The sequence below is a fragment of the Anolis carolinensis genome, unplaced genomic scaffold (genome assembly GCF_035594765.1).
Source record: "Anolis carolinensis isolate JA03-04 unplaced genomic scaffold, rAnoCar3.1.pri scaffold_8, whole genome shotgun sequence".
NCBI classification, from domain to species: domain Eukaryota; kingdom Metazoa; phylum Chordata; class Lepidosauria; order Squamata; family Dactyloidae; genus Anolis; species Anolis carolinensis.
In genome coordinates this window covers 13,533,288-13,552,087 of record NW_026943819.1, presented here as the reverse complement: position 1 = coordinate 13,552,087, position 18,800 = coordinate 13,533,288, and the positions used below count along the sequence as shown (strand labels likewise).

The following is an 18,800-nucleotide window of genomic DNA, read 5'->3' as shown; positions in this document are numbered from 1 at the left end:
GACCAAATGGATTTGAACCAATTCTGTCATTAACTAGCATTTTATTTTCCTAACATGCTTGGTCAAATCCGGTTTTGACACTACATTTTTTTTCCATTATTTTGACTTACTCGGGGAATGCTCAAATACTACCTAACTAGTTGGGCTGTGCACAGATCCGTTTTTCAAAACGGGCTCCGGCTGTTTCGGCATGGGCACTCCTACCACTTTTTCCCCATAGGCAACAGACCACGCGGCTGCCGAAAATGGCTGCTTTCTGTTTCTTTTGGCTACACATGGAGAGCAGAGAGACAGCCGCTTACCCGCATGGCTTTCCCTGTGAGGCGGTGAGCCCTGCTGCCTGGCTGAGCCAATCAGAAAGAGAAAGCCATTCACATACTAGCTAGCTCCGTATTCTATCTCAGTGTCTTTGCTGCTCTTAGGATTGCTTCGCTTGATTTTGGATTCAATTCCAATATTTTCCTTTGACAATTTCATATATTTTTCTTAGTTCAATATCTTTCATTCCTTCTTTATTTTGCTATTTTGCTAGGGAAGTGAGGGTGGGCGTGCATTGGGGGGTATTGTGAACGAGCATTTGGGGAGTGTTTGTTTAAATATTGGGGTGGTTTACTGAATGGAGGGGACAGCCAGACTCCCTTGAGTCCCCACAGGGAGAATTTATTTCATCCCCAAGTCTAGTTGAAGGATATTAGAGGAAAGGACCCCAGAAAAAGTGGTTTCTTAAGTCTTATGCCTTAACCCAGGGCTGGTGGAAGGATATTAGAGGAAAGGACCCCAGAAAAAGTGGTTTCATAGGTTTGATGCCTTAACCCAAATCTAGTTGAAGGATATTAGGGGAAACAACACCAGAAAAATAATGGAAAGGGGAGCCTCAGAAGTTCCCCCATTGCAGCCAATGGGCTGGATCTTCCTGGAGCAAAAACTGATTTGTGTTGTCGAAGGCTTTCATGGCCGGGATCACAGGGTTGTTGTATGTCTTTTGGGCTGTGTGGCCATGTTCCAGAAGTATTCTCTCCTGACGTTTCGCCCACATCTATGGCAGGCATCCTCAGAGGTTATGAGGTATGAAAAACTGGAATTTCGTCCCCCCAAATTTGGGTGGCTCCCAAAAAACGAATCAGGGGAGCCACCAAAATCCAGACGCCAAAAATGACACAGTTTTAATTGAATTTCACACCCCTACTAGCTAGACTGGAGTTTGGCAAAATATAGTCCACAAGTGTCATGTAGCCTCAAAACCACTTGAGGGCCTTACAAGGATTCTGTGTCTCTTCTTCAGACAAAAATGTGGTATGCAGCCTGAAATTTTGTACATACCATTATGTGTGTGTGTGTGTGTGTGTGTTATTTTATATTTTCATGAATAAACATAACAATTTCCTTCCTAATATTTCAGTCTAGAAGGATATATACATTTTCACTTAATTTCTTCCTAGATGCCTTGGCATACTTCAAGATTGTGTTTGCTTGTGAAATGCAAATTTGTGTCTACAACATGCACCAACTGTCAATTCCATTCCTTAGTATTCAAATTATAAATTACATGATGAAGCCTTTTGGATATTTTCAGGCACAAGAAACACTCCATGCACGCTTGTCTTCTCCTTGTACTGATATAATTCTCATTGTATTGATTTAATTGTGTGCTTTTAAAATTTAGCTTGCAATAAGTGAAATAAACGGAGAACAGAGAAGGAAAGCGGGAAAAACTGGAGCATGTTAAAAGCAGTTTGAAAGGTGGGAAGCCAGATTTCAGGTTTAACCCTGCCAAATTGGGAGAGATTGAGGGTATGCTGCTAAAGGTTTGGGAACTTTGGTTTAGGAAGTTGCTTTTGGGACTAATAATATTACCTGTTTGGCCCATGCTATCTTAACTTCTTGGAAGGTGAACTGGCTGCACAAGGAACAGATCAGAGACTATGTATTTGAATAAAAATAATTCATTAACTGACAAAAAATTTAGACTTTCTCTGCTCCTGTGTCTCACTACAAAGTCTTTATAAGGAGATGTAAAGTCTTTGAGAGATAGACATAGTTCTGGCCGAACTGAGGCTCTTGAATCTTTATTTCTTCTTATTGTCTTGTTCTTGTTTGGTGTTCAACTGTCCCTAAGATGGTTTCAAAATTTAACTCCAACTGGACTTGAATAGAGCTTCAATTGGACTTGAATACAGCTCCGACTGGACTTGAATACAGTTCAGACTGGACTTGAATACAGCTTAGACTGAATGTGCTATTTTGTAGACCTTCCAGCCCTCATCTCTCTTCACCTTCCAGTCACAAAAAGACAGACTCTTCCAACAACCAGAAGTGCCTTGCCTGAGGATCTGCCCCGAGGAGATTTTTAAAGGAGCAGGGCAATGGAGGCTGTCTAGACTGACCCCCCAGAAACTGTACATAAAATATTAATCCCTCTGATTAAAAAGGGCTTAACTAGGGGTGAACAGTGAAGGTCTTCATGAGGCACAACATTACCAGTTGACTCCAAACTCAAAAAAACCTAGTGTCCATTCAAATTATGCTCCTTCTATTCCATGCTTCTTATATCTGAGAATACAGAGAATGTGCATTCTGTTGGAATTACATTGGCATTATGTAAACCAAACAAAAGGAAATCAAACTCTGGTATTTTATTTCTTAATGTGGAAGAAACTAGAGTATATCCGTATAAAGGGAAGAGGGAGAAATTACCAAAAATAGATTTTGTCAGCAGCATATGAGAAAATGTTTCTTTCATAAAGCTGGACAGAAAGTGATCTCGGAAATAGATACATTCCTTATGTGTTTATTAAGTGCATCTTTCTCTCTCTCTCTTTTTCTCTTTTCCATGCTTCCATTTCCTCTTCCCCCTTTTAGATAGAAAGCCTCTTCATGAAATAAAACCCCAAAGTAAGTTTTTTTCTTGTATTTTCTAAAAACACTATATTTTAGCTAAATATAATATAACTAAAATAGATTGTTCAGTAGACAGCAAATGCAAGCCCTTTCATAGACGTGCCATCCATGTGTTCACTGTTTGTGCAAAGACAGAAGCTGGACTGGGTTTGCTAGCTCCATCTTCAGCTTCAATGTATTTCATTGTCTTTATTCCACTTTCTCCATTGCCTGAAATTCTGGACATAAACATGTGCAGACTTTTCACTGAATGCACAAAGTCAAGAGATTGAATTTGTAGCTAAATTGTTGTCTGAAGTTAAACTAGAGGGTGCTATCCTATCCTCTCCATTTGAGTGAGTGTGTAAAAGGGGATATTAAGTAAAGAAGGATAAGATTTCTTTTCATTTATTGATTCAAATTTTATTAACTCACACTTGGAGGATCAATGTGTGTGCATGTGGCTTCAAGTCATTCATGGACAAAGATTGCATGTATCTTTCTTAGGCAAGGGATACTCCAAGATAGTTATGCCAATTCACCTGAACATTTGGGATGCCTTCCCCTTGGCATTTGTTGACAGTCTTTCAACCACGTACTAGCCAGAGCTGACCCTGCTTTTTTCCAAGATCACAGGAGATTTTAGACAATATATGGTAATAACAGATGGATGCAATCCCAGGCTAGATATCTCACAACAGATTAGTTGTTTGTTTTTATTGGGGAGAGGGAGGAATGAGCAAGTGCAGCCTATGGGATAAATAGTGCCTACCTAGCTATGGCCCCACACTAGTGACCTCATCACACTAGAGTTTGGATCCACTTTAAATCCACTTTAGGCCTTTAAACAGCTCAGCCAGACAGGCCTTGGGCCTCACCAAACTACAAACCATAGAATTCTGCAGGAAGCAGAAACTGTATTAAAAGTGGATAAATACTCAAGTGTGATGACTTTAGAATAACCCTTTGGTTGCTAAGCTTTCTTTCTTAAAAATTTTCACTTCTATGTTAGGGGGTTAGAACTTTAAATGGCTAGTTATGCTTTTGTTGAAATAGCTAGACATTCTGACACTAGTGTTTGCTTTGTTTTGCTATGAGGGGTGTTAGGGCCTTGGACAGATGTGGCTTGGAGAGGTCCCAGTGGAGGATGGAAATGTCCCCCAGACATGACCAAGTTGTCATGCCTTGATAAACATAACAAAATAGTATGCATATGTGATGTAAATTTGGTGACAAAGTGAAGCTCCCAGAAATGTTTCATGCCCCCCAAATAACCACAGAGATCCTCTTAGACAGTGGTTTGCAACCTGTGAGTCCCCAGATGTTTTGCCCTTCAACTCTCAGAAATCCTAACAGCTGGTAAATTGGCTGGGATTTCGGGGAGTTGTAGGCCAAAACACCTGAGGACCCACAGGTTGAGAACCACTACTCTAAGAGCTTGTACAGCGGAATCAGCAGCGTCCAGTTAACACCATGTGCAAAAGACTCAGACCAGGCAGAGGAATTGAAAGAACAAAAGGAAACTTTACTTGTTGAGCTGAAGTCAAATAAACAGTTCAGCAATCGTACAATGTCCTTGTAGTTGCATAGGATCAATAACTAATCAATCAGCATTCAAAATATATCCAGCATAGCATATCTAAACTGCTACTTGACCGTAGCTATTAGAGAGCCTGTCTTTTTCTGTGCTCTCCCAGCAAGCCCAAATTCCAACTGACAAAAACCAGCCATCTGCCAGCAAACAGATACATTGTTTTAGGCGTGGCTTTGCCTCTGCAAAGCTGAGCTCTTTTGCAGAGATCTCCTGCAAACAACCTTGCAATGATTTCTTTACACACACACACACATAGCAATTTGACGCAATAGTTCGCAACCTGTAAGTCCCCAGATGTTTTGCCCTTCAACTCTCAGAAATCCTAACAGCTGGTAAACTGGCTGGGATTTCGGGGAGTTGTAGGCTAAAACACCTGAGGACCCACAGGTGGAGAACCACTACTCTAAGAGCTTGGAGGTGTTTTCATAATTTTTTCAGGCCCTTTGGGCTAATTTGGGCCGAGGAGAGGACTTTGGTTTGGAACAGGAATGAGCAGGAAATGATTTTATTTAACTTTCTGTTGTTTAATATGGAAACTCCTGGATTGTAAATATTCTGGGACTGGGTTGGGGGGGAGGGGATATGGCAAAAATGCTTCCTGAACCATTAAAGGGATTTTTAACGCACTGGGGAGCAATTGGGGGGGGGGGGAGAGAAGGAGAATACAATTCTCTGGGTTCTTCTATACCCCCTACTTAACTTCCATAATTTCCCACCTAGGCAGGAGCAATTCCAATATATAACATTTGTCTCATGGGTAACCAGTCAGAGTAATTGCACTGAAATGCTCACGATTCCAGAGAATGCTTAAATATTTCTTTATTAACTTTGTTGTTTAGAAACATTTCCATTTGCTCAACAGTAATGTACTTGGTAAGCTAGAAGCACCCACAATTGTTTGAGCAAGTGTTGCGCTTTGTTTATCTCCTCATCTCCAGCATAATGATGGCTGCATCCTTAAAGAGAGTCAGCCAAACCACTCCGGTCGATATTCGTACTTTTAGTTCTTTAGAGAATTAAACTATTTATTTGGAGCTGTGAGATCAAAGACAAGTTATATAAATACAGCTTGTTGCTTACTATTGAGTGAAATGGGCACTAAGTTTAAGAGCACATGCATCATCATTGATGTAAAATCAAAGGCAATTATTAAGATAATTGAGAAACAACCGATTGTACTAAATAGACTTATATATAATTCGCTTAAGTTTGGAATTGTGTTTCTTGGATGTAGGTCTTGGTCACAGTCGGGGTGGATAAATTCTTGATGGAGCAGTAAATTTCAGTTTACGGCTTACAGGTTTAAAAGGGATGGGGTGGGAGGAACTGGAACAGAGATTGGGAAACATGTTTGTGAAGCTGAAATAATGTTTGCCCTGCAAAAATGGTGAAAAAAACTTTGTTTTAATTCAATCACTTCAAATTCCTTATGCTTTTCTTTTAAAAAACTTTATTTTGTGTTTCAACACATTTTAAATTACCTTCCTATGCTTCTATAAACATTAATCATAGTTAACAGTGACTTCATTACCATAAAAATACGCTTCCAATCAATGTCTTTTATAGCACCAGGAAGTGCATTTAAATGTAACATAACCCCAAATAATAGTCTTGAGCAGCTTGGAAAGATTATCTAAAATAATTTACATGTTAGGGTCTATCAGGTGTTGCAATCGTTTTGACAATTACATGCATCAGTATCAGAATTTGTGCCACTGTCAGTGTCACACTTTACTGCCAATATTTTGAAATAGAATTAGATCAGTATTGTCTGGTCTGCTTACTTCCCATCACTGCTCTAAAATAATACGGAGACATAGGATCACAATTAAGGGTGTAATTTTTCATTAATTTTGTTTCTTGAAACTTTGTGTGACAAAATCTTCCAAAACAATAATTTTGAATGCCTAGTTGCAATTTGGACATAGATGTTTTGCACAGAAATATTATTTGCTTTGTAGAAAATTCTGTTTTCTGTGCTAACACAGTAGATGGCTGAAATTATGTGTGAAGTATGATTTTTATGTTGAAATCTTTGTTTTTGTTATATTGTTTTTTTGTTTTTTTAAAATAATATATTAATTTTATTTACATTCATTAATAACTTACAGTGAAACAAAACACAAAACAGTGAACATTTTACAAACAACAACCCCACCACCAAGGCCTGAACAAGTATCATTTCATTTACCATAAAATTTATAATTCAACCATTAAACCAATGTCATATCCAAAATTCCTGATCAACAGCATTATAATGTTTTCCTTTTTTACTTTCTAGAACATATTTAATGAAAACTGACCAGTATAAATCAAAATCAGGTCTATTAATTTTCCCCCTGAACACCCTCATTTCCATGGATAATTTATCATTTAGAGCTACGTTCCATACCTCGCCATACCATACTTCCAATGTGAGATTGGTTACTACCGTCCAATTCCTTGCAATTATAAGTCTCGCCACTGTGAGTAAAATAATCACCAATTCTTTCTTTTCCATTTCTAAATTCAACTTAGTGGCGTCCATAAATAATGCTAACCTAGCATCCGGAGTGATGTTTAAACCTATAATGTTACTAATTTCTATAAATATGTTATTCCAAAAACCCTTCACCTGTTATATTGTTGAAATATTTGTATTGATTAATCTTTGCTGTATAGCAGCGTTTCTCAACCTAGGGGTCAGGACCCCTTGGGGGTTATGAGGAGGGTGTCAGAGGGGTTGCCGAAGACCATCAGAAACACCCATATTTCTGATGGTCTTAAGAACAAACCCCTTTGGCAGAGAAGGCTGAAGATCTCTCCACCTCTCATGAGGGTTTTGTGTGGGAAGTTTGCCCCAAATATCTGCATATCAGATATTTAAATTACAATTCATAACAGTAGCAAAATTACAGTTATAACCATAAATATTTTTATGGTTAGGGGTCACCACAACAAGATAAACTATATTAAAGAGTTGCGGCATTAGGAAGGTTAAGAACCACTGCTGCATAGAATTTTTTTAAAATGTCAATTGACTGATTTTATTGGTGGTACCAGTAAACATACATTTATTTTATCGATAATTTACATTTTTATTTCTGTGAGTGGTTGTGTAGGAAGGGTCTATAATGGTGCTAAGACATCCCTGAATCAGTCACTTGCTGTTTGTTGAGGATAGTGCTGTGTGTTGTACAAAAATGTAAATATCTGTGCAGACATGAATATTTTGATTTATCCTAGAAAAGGAAGCAAGGTCAGCACCATTTAACACCAACCTTTTAGGGGGGCATTGCAGAGTGTGGATGCCATAGCCTGCCTTGTCTTTTGTTCTGGCCTAATGCCCTTCACTCTACTGGTGGGACTTGGGGAAATATCTCCTGTGAAGAATATGGAAGGAGGTGCCTTGAGCTATGTATGCAAAGAATATATGCATGAAGACAAAAGCATGTTATTTACTGAAATGTTTCTGTTTCCTGACATATATGAATAGTTTCATATCTCAGTTTTAAACTATGAGGGAAAATGGTTAAGGAGAAACCTGTTTGTGGAATCCCTGCAGATTTGCTGAAGTAACATTGTCTTGGAAATGATGCAACAAGCCTTCACTGTTCCATTACCTAATTGGTCCTACTGACAAAGATTAATGCCTCTTTTCTGTCTGGAGAGTTTTAAATGAACAAACGAAATTGCATGGCCCCAGTGATATCAGGGATGGGTTCTTTTTTGTGTCATTGCACCATTTCCTATCTAAATATGATGGTTTCTAAGATTAGCCTCTAACATTTTTGATAGAGTATAATTACTCTTTTGCAAAAAAATATTATATTTTATGCATTATGTCACTTTTTTGTTTGTTAATTTGTTTTTCTAAGATTAGATGTACAGTGTTCCCTCACTTATCGGGGGGGGGGGGCTAGGTTTGCAGGACCACCCGCAATAAGTAAAAATCCGTGAAGTAGGGACGCTATATTTATTTTAATATTTATACATTATTTTAGTAGTTATACACTATTTTAAGTCTTTATCAACCAATTGTGTGTTGATAAATCGCCTCCTTCTCCTCCTGCTGCCGCTTGGGCTCCTTTTCTCTCCCTTTGGCTTCTCCTTCCTCTTCCTTAGGCTGTAAATTGTATTTTTTATGATTTATAATAGTCTTTTAGAGTTTATTGAAAAACCGCAAAACGGCAAATCCACAAAAAGTGAACTGCGAAGTAGTGAGGGAACACTGTATTCATTATTACATACTTTCTTGCAATGGGGCAATTGTGAGCACATTTTTGGATTGCACCTAGCCTTGAACATTTCTCTCTGTTAATGTTATCAGCTCTTTGCCAATTTGAAATGGGTGTCTTTCTGTGCATACTCCAAATATGTGCAGTTTTCCCATGTCTGTCTCTACGTGTCACTGTGTGGATTATGGAGTGCAAATAGTGACCAGCCCAATGTTTGCACAGGATGTGTTGCCCAGGTTAAGCTTGCCAAAAAACAAAACCTTGAGAAGGAATTTCTGTGTTTGGATGTAAAGCTGGACCTTCTGAAGTCCATGTATGCTTTAGTTTTATTAATATGCACTTTACTATTGAGAAGGAAACTTGCTTAGTTGGTGCCACACTTTCAATCTTTTCAGACATTGAGAACGCAACAGACATTGCCTTGTACTCAGGCCTGGGTGCCGCAGTCATCACCGTAGCGGTCATTGTCATTGGTGTGACTCTCTACAGACGGAGCCAGAGCGAGTATGGTGTGGATGTGATTGACTCATCAGCTCTCACAGGAGGCTTCCAGACATTTAACTTCAAAACTGCCAGACAAGGTTGGTAACTCCAATTGCTGCTTATTGATGGGATATTGTTGGGATATTTGTGTCCTTCACTAGACATGTAACATCACTATGGCCCCCAAAAACGCACCACCTTTTCTATCAGTGTGAAGACACAGAGAAAATATGGACCGAGTCATTCTAAACATAAAAATATTGCTATATGTCCCTTTGTGATGTATTACTATGCTTCCTTTTGTGGACTGAGTGCTCTGTTGTGATTTTTTAACAATTGCTATGTGATGAGAGAAAGAAAATAGGAGCTACTATCACACAACTCTTGAGAACCATGAATATTTATTCCAGCAAACTGAGGTCCCCTTCTATTGCCATGCCTTTATTAAAAACTATGGTGGAATAGTGATGCTGTGGTTTGAGTGTTGGACTAAGACACCAGAAGACCAGGGTTCAAATTCCTGCTTGTCCATCATACACCACTGGATGACTTTGGATAAGTCACCCTCCCTCATCCTCCAAGGAAGGCAAGGACAAACCCACTCTGAATCTTCTTCTTTCTAAGCCAGTGTTTCTCAACCTGTGGATCCCCAGATGTTTTGGCTTTCAACTCCCAGAAATCCTAACAGCTGGTATTTCTGCGAGTTGTAGGCCAAAACACCTGGGGACCCACAGGTCAAGAACCACCGTTCTAAGTTATTTTCCCAATGGAAGGGTTAGCATTGTGACTGTAACTTCCACAGGGCTTTGTTTTGGGCATTCTCAGGTCTCAGGTTGGCAGCACGTATCTCTTCGTTGATGATGTTCATCCATCTTTTCTTTTGCCATCCATGTTGTCGCTATCCTGCAATCTCCAAATGTAGTGCTGTTTGTTCTATTGATGTTAGTTCTTTTCTCATGACAAACCAACTCTGAATGATTTGTGCTATTGAAACCTCATGATAGGTTCACCTTACTTGAGAAGCTAATGCAAATTCAAACTGTCAAATATTCAGATTGCATATGCCTCCGGGTTTTATCCTACATATCAAGTATTGTTTGTACTCCTTGGCTGCTGATTGTATGATTAAATTAATATTTTATTTGCCATTAGACCCTGATTTGGTTCTCTTTTGTGATGTGCCTATATGTCGTACTGTGAATTACCTGAAAAGTGCTTGCAAATCAAAGAACAGAAATTCAGCACATACTGATCAATGGTCTCTTCTGTGAAGATCCCTCTATTATTAAGGCAATGAAATATGAAAACACTGGCAGAAGAAGAAATCAATAGCCCTCTTGAAAATAGGGTCATCAATTTGCTTAGTATTCACTAGGCCAGAGGTTTTCCATAATAAGATTTCTCAACACTTTCCTCTGCGTATGTATTATTTTTAGAAAATAAAGTTCAGGAGTGAAATGGGGGAAAAAGGGACTGTAAACTCATAGAATTCAAAATGAGCTATAAATGAAAAGTGAAAAACAAAGGAGACCAAAAAAAGTCTCCTTTCCCTTAAAAAAGTCTCATATGAAGAAACTCTGATGTGTGCTGATGTTATTATGCGTGCCCTGGTCCATATCTGCTGGTGGCTAGGCAAGAACATATCTTTGACAACTGATTTTCTGAATGAAGGAATGTGTTTTTATGAGTTTACTACTGCATATGAAGTTATACTCAGTTCAGTAAGCTCTTATTTCCACTCTAAAATATTGTTATCCAAACATGTTACAGCCTCACAAGGACCTAGTTAATTCTGTCACTGTGCTACTGTATGTGCATACTTTATGCTGTACATAAAACTGACTGCTTAATTGATTTGCTTCCATTAGGTAACTCCCTTCTTTTGAACTCATCCATGCAGCCTGACCTGACTGTGAGTAGGACCTACAGTGGACCCATTTGCCTTCAAGACCCCATTGACAAGGAACTCATGACAGAATCCTCCCTTTTCAACCCTTTGTCTGACATCAAAGTCAAAGTTCAGAGCTCCTTCATGGTTTCGTTGGGTGTGACAGACAGATCTGAATATCAGAGAAAAACACATTCTGGGACATTTCCACATGACAGCAACAGAACCTTCAACTCTATACATACAAAGAACAAAGCGGCATATATCCAAAATTTGTCAACACTCTGCAAACAAAACGAGATGAGGACCACTGGAGTATTTGGCCACCTGGGAGGACGTTTGGGTATCCCCAACACAGGTGGGTTGCTGGAAATATGCAAATGGTTTAAAACGTGTGTAAGATGTTTATGTAAACCTAAGCCATGATAATGTCTTAGGATGTCCTATTTCTCACTTGCTCCCACTTTCACATTCTCTCATGCACTTTAAAATGCAAGCAAAGGTGATCTCCTTCTCTGATTCCTAGTGACTTGTCAGCAAAACAAGTGATCAGAGTAATTCTGTGGATCATGCGAATGTTTTTGAAATAGTGTATCTTGATTTCAGTAGAGCTATCCACACTGTGCCCCATGATACTGTAGCACAAAAAGTGGTAAGAAGTAGGCTAAATGATGCTGCTGTTGGGTAGATTTATATTAACTCAGAGGCCAGACCTAGAGAGCTAATGCCAAGCTTTGTCATCATCCTACAGAGAAGCGACAGGTGAGGTGCTCTATCCTTCTACTTTTGCTGAGAGATGTTGTTGATGAAAATGATGATGAGGATTATTATTATTATTATTATTGACACAACGATGTTGTATGACACAGCAAACAAGATAGACATGCTGGATTTCGTTTCACAAAACCACAAGTCGAACACTTCCCAAGTGTCTAGGACTGTGTGATGTATTTTCGGATGATGCGTGCAGATCCCAGCAGGGTGGCCTTTTGCAGTTGGCAGATCGTAATTTTGTCAATGTCTATTGTTTCCAAATGCCGGCTGAGATCTTTTGGCACGGCATCCAATGTGCCGATCACCACCGGGACCACCTGTACTGGTTTCTGCCAGAGTCTTTGCAGTTCAATCTTGAGGTCCTGATAGCGGCTGAGTTTTTCCTGTTGTTTTTCATCAATCCGACTGTCACCTGGTATGGCGGCATCAATGATCCAAACCTTTTTCTTTTCCACAACTGTGAGGTCTGGTGTGTTGTGTTCCAGAACTTTGTCAGTCTGGATTCGGAAGTCCCACAGTATCTTTGCATGTTCATTTTCCATTATCTTTGCTGGTTTGTGATCCCACCAGTTCTTTACTGCTGGGAAGTAGTACTTGAGGCATAAGTTCCAATGAATAATTTAGGCCACATAGTTGTGCCTCTGTTTGTAGTCTGTCTGTGCGATTTTCTTACAGCAGCTGAGGATATATCCCATTTTATATGTAGATTTTTATAAATGATTTGGATGATGGTATAGAGGGCATGCTCATCAGACTCATAGATGGCATTAAACTGGGTATGGTATCTAATATCAGAAGCCAGAATCATGATCCAAGATAACCTTAAAAATAATACACAGTAGGCCAAAACTAGCACAATGAATAGTAATAGAAATAAGTATAGGTGTTTTTATAGACAGGAAATATCAGATGTGTAAATACTTCATGGATAACAGTTTGTCACCTATGGAAGCGGAATTTAGGACTCTCTATGTTAGTACCCATCAGCAGAATGAGTGTCCAGATTAAGGGGAATAATGGTGCAATTTCTTTCTGTTTTGCTCATATGTTGCCTGGAGCATTGTGTTTACTTCTGGACATTAAAGTTTAAAAAGTAACAAGCTACAGGAAAAAGACTAAGATGTTAAAGATCTGGAAATGAAGCATTATGAGGAATGGTTGAGGGAGATTTGTAGATTTGGTCTGGAGAAGAAATAAATGAAATAAATGAGAAGTCATAATGATGACGGATCTGCTTATGATAATCCCCATAGCTATTTTTAATATTTAATATTTAAAGACCTAGTAGATGGAGAGACCTTGTTTTCTGCTTAACCCAATGGATTCAAATCACAAGAAAGGATATTTGGACTGAACAATGGGACCTTTTCAGCTATTCAACAGTGGAACAATCTACCTGTGAATTTGTCTTCATTGAATAGGTTTTTTAAAAAAATAGTTGAATGTCTTGCTATCAGTTATGCTTTAGCAGGCGATTTCTGCATTGACAGTGGGCTGGGCTGGGCTGAGTAAATCTCTTCCCACTGTGATTTCTTTGTGAATATGTCTCATTTAGATGTGGATATTTGTTACAGTTTTGAAAGTGTTGCAAAATACATCTTACCTTGCTAGGCTACAGCCATACTTTGTAAGCCACTCTGTGTCTCCTTCGGGGTGAGAAGGGCAGGGTATAAATATAGTAAATAAATAAATAAAATGCACATTTCTTGTTGATATTTAATAAAAAATTTCTTTAAAAACATGACCATACCATTTGTGTTACGAACAGTTTATAATGAGACATTTATATAAAAATAGATGATTAAAACTGGTTCTTTACTTGCAGTCTCAAAATAAGACATCAAACATTTTCCGCAACCTCACTCCTCATTATTTTTCAATATTTCTGAGTACCTAATAACTAACATTTCACTGGAAGATTTACATTTCAGGCAGATGCTGCATTTTATTAGGATATATTACTACCAAGCGATGAACTCATTGATTCAGAAAACAATCTGTAGCAGTAGTCATAATGAGAATGAGCATATGATGATGGACAGCACATAATAACACAAGATACATGAACTGTTTGATACAGAGACTTGAAGGTAGCCATCAAAATGCATGCTGCACCAATCCTTTGTTATGCAGGAAAAGAAGTATGATCACCAATCTATTCAGGACAGATGTTACTCTGACAGGGTTGTAATTTTGTGGCTATCTTTTCAGAAAGTGTTGTGCCAGCAGCCTTCATAACTAATGCTAGCATTTCCACAATATGGCATAGTTTTAGCCAGAGGTCAATGGTTTATCTTTTTTTTTAAAAAGGTAACCACATTTAGCATGTGCTCTTGATTCTGTTCCTGAGCATTCATTCTCCTGTCCTAAGTGTGTTTTTGATTACAAGGGGTATTTATTTATTTATTATCTCAGAAGCAAATTGAGAATTCAGTTATAACATATTTTTTTAAGAAAACACAAAAAAGTTAAAAACTTGACGTTATACTAGATTTTCCTTGACCTAAAGCTAGTCACTTGGAGTGCCTCTGGTGTCACTGTGAGAAGGTCCTCCATTGTGCATATGGCAGGGCTCAGACTGCATTGTAGTAAGTGATCTGTGGTTTGCTTGTTTCCACACTCACATGTCATGGACTCCACTTTGTAGCCCCATTCTTAAGATTGGCTTTGCATCTTGTGGTGCCAGAGCGCAGTCTGTTCCGCACCTTCCAAGTCACCTAGTCTTCTGTGTGCCCAGGAGGGAGTCTCTCATCCTGTGTCAGCCATGGATTGAGGTTCCAGGTTTTAACCTGCCACTTTTGGACTCTCACTTGCTGAGGTGTTCCTGCAAGTATTTCTATAGATCATAGAAAGCTGTTTCTTGATTTAAGGTGTTGGCATGCTAGCTGATATCCGAACAGAGGATGGGCCGGAGATGTCAATGCCTTGGTTCTTTCATTATTGGCTGCTACTTCCCGATGAATATCAGGTGGTGCAATAACAGCTAAACAGTATCATTTCTCCATTGGTGTAGTGTGTAGACATCCTGTGATAGTGTGGCATGTCTCATTAAGAGCCACATCCATTGTTTTAATGTGGTGAGATGTATAGAATTAGTGCTACCTTAACTTTCATGGCTCAATGCTATTGGAATTGTAGGAGTTGTCATTTTACAAGCTGTAGTTATTGTTTTTGTTTTTATAAGGTGAACCTGCCTTTGCACTTACTTCCTTGACTTTCTTCAATAGTCATTCCATGTATTTGCTTTTTCTACTACTGATAGGTAATCTGCATATCTTGAACTGTTTGCTGATGTTCCTTCTTCCAGTTTTGACAACTCTTTCATTCAAGTTCAGTCCAAAAAAAATGCAGCCTTGTCTGATTGGTAACCATTCAGTTTTTCCATTCAGGTACCTCTTGTCCTGAATACAGGGCAATCAAATATTGTGGCACATCTGTTTCTTCAGGAGTAATCCATGAATACATATTAGATACCTTATTTATTTCATATCCTGCTTATCTAGATCATGAACAAATCCTCAACATGAAGAATGTCTTCTCAGTATTTAGAGAAGACCTGTCCTCAAGTCTGTTTAGTCCTATGAAATTATTTTCTAGCCATGCCAACATGGACTCCCCTCCCCGTGCTTCCCTCGCCCACATATCTATAATTGCATGAGAGGTGTTGCTTGGAAAGGGCTGCAGCTGTGAATTTTTTTTGCATTTTCAATATGCAAAATCATATTAATTTCAAAAGAGGCTGTTCTCTTGTCACATGAAATAAAAAGGATGTCAAGGTAGCAGGTGTTTCTTTCTTTCTTTCTTTCTTAATCAAAGCTAACTACTGGAGTGGCATGTCAAAAATGGAAAGCTGGCCCTTGAGCATCCAAACAGTTAGATGAGATACTTGCTTTGCTTTGTGAATAAAAGCAGTTTTTCTCTTTGATGACATAGGGTTTTTGTAGTGTTCAGTCATTATTTTTTGACTCATTTGCCTTTTTTTTATGAGTAAAAGAAAAAAATGGGGCCAATGTTGTTGCTTGATTGTGCCACAAGCAGTTAAGATGCTGCTAACTCAGGATACTGTGATAAAGTTATGAACTATACTTAAAGTGCAAGATTATTTTTAAAATTCAATATCCTTCCATAATATTTCATTTTTCTTTACCTTACAGAACTATTAGTTATTCATGAATTGTTGAGTATTGTGGTCTCTTCCAGCTCTATGATTCCATGACATTTCTTGCACTTTTAATTAACTTAAGTATAATATTATTCCACAATAATGTCACAGAGTGTAAACAAGGAAAGGGAAGCATGAAAATGCACAGTTGTAGGACAGAAGAATTGACTCAACATGGATCTTAGCTTTTCAGACAACTGATTTTAACAAGTTCGGGAATTACTGAGGGAAAACAATCCAGCATGGGATTGGATTATTGAAGAAGAAGCTGAAAAAGCATGATTGCAAACAATCCCATGGAAGAAGAAAATTGGGAAACATCTGAAAAAAACCAATGTGACTACACAATGTGACTATTGAAAGGAAGGAGGGATAAATCACTAAGGACAATTACAAATTGGGAGCCCAAACTTGCAAGAATAGGATAAGAAAAGTTAAAACTCAGAATGAGCTGAGATTAGCTAGACAAGAGGCAAAGCAAAATAATGATCAAGGTGGCAATGAGGCCATTGGATGGCAATAAGGATGGCAAAATGCTTCCTATTTTCTTTTAGTGCTTTCATGTAGCAGCAGAGATCTTCCAAACTGAAATTGACAGGAAGATAGAGCAATTCTCCAAAAGCCAAATAATGCAATTCGAAGTCGTCTTGAGAGTGAGCTGTGTGCAAAATATACACTAGTCCCAAGGAATGTTGCAGCATGCATTAAGCCTGAAATGGTGTGGTTTTTAAAAAACTCACCAGAGAGTCTAGAATAAGCCAAAAACATACCACAACCAATCAGAATACATCCCATGCAGGATGGGAAAATGCGGAGCGCTTCTTAGGATACTGCTAGTTCTGAAGCACTTTAAGAATGTCAAAGTGAAGCTGACCAAAAAGGAAATAATTACTCCCCTGGGAAGGAAACTACATTATTCCCATGAGGACTCTATCTTTCTGTTTGCCCTCCATGGTCTGGGTAAAGAAAAAATCCTCAGTTTAGTTCTGATTCACAATTGAGTTATTGTGACCACTGTCTTGGCCTTGAACCCTGTCTTGGGGTGTTTGTGTAGGCACTCCGCAGTGGAACTGGTTCCTTCTAATCCACTTCCTAACTCAAGTCAAGTGTCAGTGTAGAACTGCCCTTAGCCAATAATTGCTTTTCTAACCAAAACAAGTTCAAATTTGTAGATCCAGGTAAACTGCATCCCTCAATACTTTACTGGATTTTAAAAGATTTTATAGGATTTGTAATGGTTTTTAGTCACATATAGTAAATTAATAACTGACTGACATTAAAGTCCGATCTCTCCCATAGGCCTAACCAGCTGACTTTTAAATTATGCATTTTTAATTTATGAATTTTAAAGTATAGCTTGATTTTTAATATGTATTGGTTTTAGATTTTTTTTAAACAGATGTGATGTGTTTTTAATTGATGTATGTGTTTTAACTGATGCCATTTGTTGTATTTAAATTTGTTGTTGTTCCCCTTCTCAATCCATAGGGAAACCCAGGAAAGAAATGCATTGCTGACTAGTTAGAGTGTTTAATTGGAGTAAGATGTATTGCCTTTTTTCTGTATAAAGTGACTTGTGGAACTTAGATTAACAATATGGTCCTTCTTCGTATATCAAAATACAAATTCTAAAAACAAACCTTGCTTTTTCCATTTTATATAAGGGACACTGTTTTACTGTGCTATTGTACAAAATAGAACTTCAGCAACCACAGCTTTGGGTATCCATGGAGATCCCGGACCCAAACCTCAGTGGATACCAAGGATTCACTGTACTGTTCTGTTGCTATTGCAAGTGTCATAATAATTGTCTCTCCACATGATCATTGTGGCTTTCAGATGGTCTAGTAAAGAGAGATTATATAAGGGCAAGACCCTCAGCGGGGTTTAATTGCAACAAAGCAATGTAAAGCTCTTTGTGCTTCAAATAAGTGAAGCCAAACTAGCACTGTTATTGATACAGGTCAAAAAGTCACCTTTGTTTAAACAAACAGCCATATCCGGATTTAGCAAACAGACCAATTTAACTGTCAATAGAATTGGTACTCGGTACAGTGAATTATCCCAGATATAGAAACATTATACAGAAAGTAATGGGGGCAATTGTTTCATTTTTGGCTTTGTGTACTTATCTAGATCTTCCCAAGCTATATGAAGTGAGATCCAAATCAAACTGATTTATTTGTGTAGGCACAAATGTGAGTGTGTGTATGCAAAAACAAAAAAAGGAGATCTGGAGTCCATATTCAGATATGTAAAATCTAACATATTTGTAATATTCATTGAGTGCTTGTTTCTGCATCTCAGTATGTGCTACTTGGATCTGAAAAATTTTTTGTGGATGCATGTATACATCAGTCCGTGCATATTTAGCCAATGTTATGGGGATTATAGAATTCCCTTGAACTCATAGCTGTATTCAAATGATGGATGAAAAATTGAGCTGTCAATGAGTTCCCCATAGCTGTCTTAGGGTATTGACATCGACTGTGATTCTGCAGTGTTCTGTACAAGTCCCCGTGATATATGTCCTTCATCAGAGAACTTCATGCAATAGGAGGAATAGCAGTCTACAAAATTATTTCTTATCCTATTCCTCTTTCCCACCTGCCCTACATTTTGCTTCCGACCTTTTTTTGTACAAAAACATACTCATGTTGTCTCTTCAGGCCACATAATTGTAAGAATCCCATTGTTGCTTACTAAGAGCCACACATGTTTTGACTAATATAAGTAAAATTGTACACAGAACACATCATGCGACGTGCGGGGCTTGACGATTCCAAGGCTGGAGTTAAAATTTCT

General features: G+C 38.3%; 1 protein-coding gene across 5 annotated transcripts in view; it reads left to right on the top strand.

Moving 5' to 3' along the window:
* unc5d (unc-5 netrin receptor D) overlaps nt 1-18,800 on the top strand; it is a 371,567-nt gene that overhangs the window by 291,192 nt on the left and 61,575 nt on the right. For 4 of the 5 annotated variants that reach the window (XM_008116034.3, XM_062961018.1, XM_008116037.3 and 1 more), the window contains exons 8-10: nt 2,860-2,892; nt 9,084-9,269; nt 11,040-11,417. In XM_008116034.3, the coding sequence (XP_008114241.2) occupies nt 2,860-2,892; nt 9,084-9,269; nt 11,040-11,417 (597 nt within the window). The remainder of the gene's footprint in view (nt 1-2,859; nt 2,893-9,083; nt 9,270-11,039; nt 11,418-18,800) is intronic. The other variant, XM_008116035.3, reaches the window with a different exon arrangement.